Raw genomic sequence first — 5,176 nt, 5'->3', positions numbered from 1 at the left:
GCATATGTACATGTACATATATGTATATATATAATATATATATAATATACAGGAGCTGTGCGTACATATAAACTCTAGTTTAAAAAAATTCTTTAGTAGTATTAAATGAATCCTCATCCTGGGGGTATTATATATATATACATATATATATAAATGTATATATATATGTATATACATTCTTTACGCAGCAACATGAGGGGCAAAATTTTGTTTCATTTAAAGCAAATATTTATTTTTAATTGAAATATATTTCATATATATATACCGCATACTGAACTTTAGCAGCTTCCTTAGGGGGCCTTCTCGTTACATACACCAACTCTTTGCTGAGGGTTTTAAGCCTTTAATGCGTTTGTCTTTGGCTGTAAAAATAGATTAAAAGAAGGTTTTTTTAATCAGCAGCAGCAGCTGCTGCTGTTTGCTGCTGCTGCTCCTGCTGCAGCTTTCACGATCCGCATACACAGTACCGGTAGCAGTAACCGCACGGTTAAGCAATATCCTCTGTTAATATTTGAGTATTAAGCAAGAGTTGAATGAGTAGCAATAAAATATAATTAATTAAAAAGAAATTATTAATTTAATTGTTGCTGCAGCCTCGTTTGCTGGACTCCTGTTGTGCGGCTGTTGGAGTCGATGATGCGCTCTGCTGTTTGCTGCGAGCTGTTTGCTGCTGCTGCTGCTGTGCAGCAGCAGAGTTATTGGGGTGTATCTTCATTTAAAATGGAGATAAATTTTTAAATCTACTTGTATTTAGCCCTAATGATAAATAAAAACAAAGGCAGGAAGAAGAAAAAACAAAAAATAACAAAGAAGTTCAGGGAGCGCCTTCTGTGAATTGCTGGCGGGTGCCTTAGGTGTTTCATCTGCGCTGCTGCTTTGTTGCGGAGGCAGCAGCAGCAGCAGCAGCTTTGAAGCAGCAAACAAATAAACCAAAAACAAACAATAAAATATATATACAACTCATTTAATCATTTTAAAAGAAACGAATAAGTAGCAGCAGCTGCTGCGGGCGCAGTAGGGAAGAAGGCACCGAGTAACAGAGAAATACAAACGCGTGCAGCAGCAGCTGCAACAGCAGCAGCAGCAGCAGCAGCAGCAGCACATCAGCATTTGCATTATGTAGACCTTGCGCTTTTGCATTCTGCTGCCTCTTTATATGACAAAAAAGGAATAACAGCAGCAGCAGCAGCAGCAGCAACTGCCCACCCCAGCCCCCTGCTGCAGCAGAGGCTGCAGCAGACGCTGCAGCAGCGACAGGCATATCGGGGTGTGGAACAGTTCGTCTCCCTCGTGTTGGAGCAGCAGCGCCAACAACAGCAGCAGCACCAGCAGCAACAGCAGCAGCACCACCAGCAGCTGCACCAGCAGCAGCATCAGCAGCAGCAGTAGTTTTTTAGCCCCATCTGAGGTGTACGTACACTGCAGAGAAGGGGAGTTTCCAGCGAGCGTTCAGGGGAAGTCATCGCTTTCTTCTTCTTCATTTTGTTCGGGCCGTGTTGCGGCTTCGAACAGACTCAGCAGCAGCTGTCGCAGCTTTTGCTGCTCTTCCTGCAGCTGTTGCAGTGGCTGCAGCAGCAGGCAAAGCTGCTGCAGCAGCAGCAGCAGCTGCTGCAGCTGGCATGCATGCAATGCAGGTTGCACAGCTGCAGCTAATCGCCTGTTTCGATGGGGGAGCGCTGTAAGAAATATTTGATAGTTGTACTGTTCTGAGGTGTACAGACAGAGGGCAGTGTGCAGCAGCAAATAAATTAAGCTGTTTACCCCTCAATGGGTTTATATCCTGCTGCTGTGCTGCAGCCGCGGGGGCGGGCGCATGCGCGCTTGCTGCAGCAGTTGCTGCTCCTGACAGTGCTGCTGCTGCTGCTTGCGCTCCTTCCGCGTCCGCAACAGCAGCAGCAGCTGCAGCAGCAGCAGCATCAACAGTGGCAATGGCCTGGAGCTGCTGCAGCCTTAGCAGCTCCCTCAGGGCTCCCCACCTCAAGCGAGGGGAAGGAGGGAGATGTAGATAAAGAAGAATCCGCGCAAGGTGCTACAGCAGCAGCAGAAGCAGCAGCAGCGGAAACGGCAGCGAAGCAGCAGCAGCGGAAACGGCAGCGGCAGCAGCAACAGCGAGCCCTCCTGAAGCAGAAAAGCACACAACTGAAGCAGAAGAGCCTGCAGCAGCAGTAGCAGCAGCAGAAGCAGAATCTGAGACACTTGCAACGGTGGCAAAGCCTCAAGCAGCAGCAGCAGCAGCAGCAGCAGGGCGTGATGCAGCGGGCAGCGTGGGTGATGCTGATGAGCAGCCATCAAATGAAGCAGCAGCAGCAGCAGAGGCCGCTGTGGATAAGGGCATCGATTCAGAGCGAGATTTGATAACTCTCGTTGAGGATATTGCTGCTGCTGCTGCTGCTGCATCAGCAGCAGCAAACAAGCTGGTGAAAGACTTTAATACTTATAAAGATGCATGCGAAGCAAAAGCAGAAAGCCTTGAACAAAGACTCAGTAAGCAAACAAAATGCCGCATGCATACAGCCCCAATGCATGCATGCATGCATGCATGCATTGGGGCTGTATGCATGCACTCAGGGAGTTAAAATCGAATGCATGCATGCAGGGAGTTAACGTCGAATGCATGCGTGCAGGTATGGATGCATGCATGCATCCAGTGGGATATTAGCGTTGTAGGCATGCATACACGCATGCATGCATTCATATATACGTATATATATACACATACATATACATATATATATATATATATACAAATATATATATACATATGTATTTGTGTATGCGTTCAGACGCATCTGCAGCAGAGCTGCACCGACTGGCTGTAGAAGTGCGTCTAGGCGTAGGGGGGCTTCGCGCAGTGCATGCAAGCGAAGTGCGGAGGCTTGTCAGGGAGTTGGGGAGAATAACAGCAGCTCATCGTTTTATGCCTCTCTATGCTGCCCAGAATGACCTGCGTAGACGGCTCGTAGAACTGCAGCAAAGCCAAGAGGCTGTGAGATATACTTGCTGCTGCACCCCGTGCAGATGCTGCTGCTGTACTTGATGCTGCTGCACTTGATGCTGCTGCTCTACTTGATGCTGCTGTACTTGATGCTGCTGCACTTGATGCTGCTGCTGAAGTTGCTGCTGCTGCAGTTGTCGCTGCACTTGCTGCTGCTGTAGCTGCTGCTGCACTTGCTGCTGCTGTAGTTGCTGCTGCTGTTGCTGCTGCTGCAGCACTTGCTGCTGCTGTCTCTTTAGGCTTGTTCAAGGTTCGAATGGCTGTCGTTTTTTCTGCTGTCTTAATGAGGAGACAATGAGGGTCTCATCTTTATTCCTATTATTTGTTGCTTGCGTTATGCTGCATGCATTTTGTTCGTTTGTTTTGTTTGCTTGTGTTGTTTAAGATGACTGGTGTACATCTTTTGCTAGTTGCGCATTTCTTGCCTTGCCTTGTTGGTTTTTTATATGCTCCCTTGCTGCTGCTGTTGCTGCTGCTACTGCTGCTACTGCTGCTGCTTCTTCTGCTTGTGTATATGGGGTGTACAGACAGCACGTGAGGTGCAGCACCTGAACGCGTCTTATACTTCTCTGGAGGATAGTTTGCAGGAGCAGCTGAAGGCAGCAGTTGCTGCAGCACAAGAAACATCTGCTAGCAGCTATCATTTGCTTGCGGAGAGGCTTCGAGAGCTTGCTGCAGCAAAGGTAGAGGAGGTGCAACGGGAATATAATCAGCACCGCCTTGATGAGGCAGCAACAGATCGAATCATCACTGAAATTATAAGTCAACTTAAAAAAAAAGGCGTTGCTGTCGTTGACTTCTCCGATGTTTTCGCTGATTACTCCTTCGAAGTGGTTAGGCAAGAATTCATGGTCAGGATGTCAAGAAGAATTAATGCTTACTTGTGAGGCGTCTGCTCTTGCTGCTGCTGCTGTTGCTGCTGCTGCTGCTGCTGTTGTTGTTGCTACTGCTGCTGTTGCTGTTGTTGCACCACCAGCAGCAGCAGCAGCAGTAGGAGCAGAAAGGCCAGCAATAGTAGCAGGAGCAGTAACAGCAACAGCAACAGCAGGAAGAGGAGGCGAAGCAGCAGGAGGGTGTTTCTCTCGTGCAAAGCCTTCTCAGCTGGATAGTGGCTGTTGCTGCTGCTGCTGCTGCTGCACACGCAAGGATGCAGGGAGCAGCAGGTTGTCTCCTGGGTAGACTTGTATTGCTTGTTGCTGTGGGGTTTTTATAGATATATATTTATTAATTATTTATTTATATTTGTTTGTTTGTGTGCATGCAGCTTGCCTGTGTTCATAGTAACGCAGACAGCAGCCGATATGTCTGACTGGCTGTACAGCCAGTATCATCTTGTTCCGTCTATGAGGCTTTTAGAGATTATAATCGACGAGTTAGCGCATGAAAATGATAGAGATGCATATGCTGTAGTGCAGGTACAGAGCGTCAATACAGAAGTTCTGCTTCGGCGTGCACAGATAGCTACAGCTCCACCAGCGAGCAGCAGCAGCAGCAACAGCAGCAGCAGCAGCAGCAGCAGCAGCAGCAGCAACCGGGGGGGAGGGATTGCGGGGCGCGGCAATGAAGGGGCCTCTGGGAGGCTGAGCCACGCGGGAGACGTGCAGCACCAGCAGCAGCAGCAGCAGCAGCACAGCCTGTTGACTGGGCGCCTGCTGCCTGTCATTGCTCCCCCCTCGCAAGAAGCTCTTGTTGTTGCAACTAGTGCTTCCTTTGGAGCAGAAGTTGTAAAACGATTTGATGATCTTACAAAAACATATTTAAGAAGTGCTGTAGGTGGACAACTCGCTAAAAGGGCCGTCCTTATCGTATACTTAGGGGAACGCCCAGGCAAGCGCTTACTGCTGCTGCTGCTGCTGCTGCTGCTGCTGCAGTGGATGTTGCTGGTGCAGTGGATGCTGATGCTTCTGCATTGGATGGTGATGCTGCTGGTGCTGTAGCTGCTGCTACTGCTGCAGTGGATGCTGCTGCTACAGTGGATGCTGCTGCTGCAGTGTATGCTGATGCTGCAACAGTGCTGCTGCTGCGGGCTGCTTCATGAAACGAGCGTATATATGGGATGATGGTTGACTTCGTAGAATTATTACAATTTAATTAATTAATTAATTAATTAATTAATGTGCTTGTTTTGTTTGTTTGTTTATTTATTTCTTTGTCGATGTTTATCTATCTTTCCGAGAGGGG

The 5,176-nt window shown here is 48.2% G+C and overlaps 1 protein-coding gene across 1 annotated transcript; it reads left to right on the top strand.

Moving 5' to 3' along the window:
- Positions 1 to 1,628: 1,628 nt before the first annotated feature.
- EAH_00043200 (hypothetical protein, conserved) lies at positions 1,629 to 5,033 on the top strand (the record flags this gene model as incomplete). The annotated part of the gene is made up of 6 exons (XM_013394987.1): positions 1,629 to 1,678; positions 2,027 to 2,484; positions 2,784 to 2,986; positions 3,523 to 3,878; positions 4,260 to 4,768; positions 4,885 to 5,033. 6 exons carry the CDS (start codon positions 1,629 to 1,631, stop codon positions 5,031 to 5,033), a joined length of 1,725 nt encoding a protein of 574 aa, XP_013250441.1.
- Between the last annotated feature and the right edge of the window lie 143 nt (positions 5,034 to 5,176).

This window comes from Eimeria acervulina, genomic scaffold (assembly GCF_000499425.1).
Source record: "Eimeria acervulina Houghton genomic scaffold, Eah_scaff573, whole genome shotgun sequence".
NCBI lineage: Eukaryota > Apicomplexa > Conoidasida > Eucoccidiorida > Eimeriidae > Eimeria > Eimeria acervulina.
This window is presented reverse-complemented; position numbering and strand designations above follow the sequence as displayed.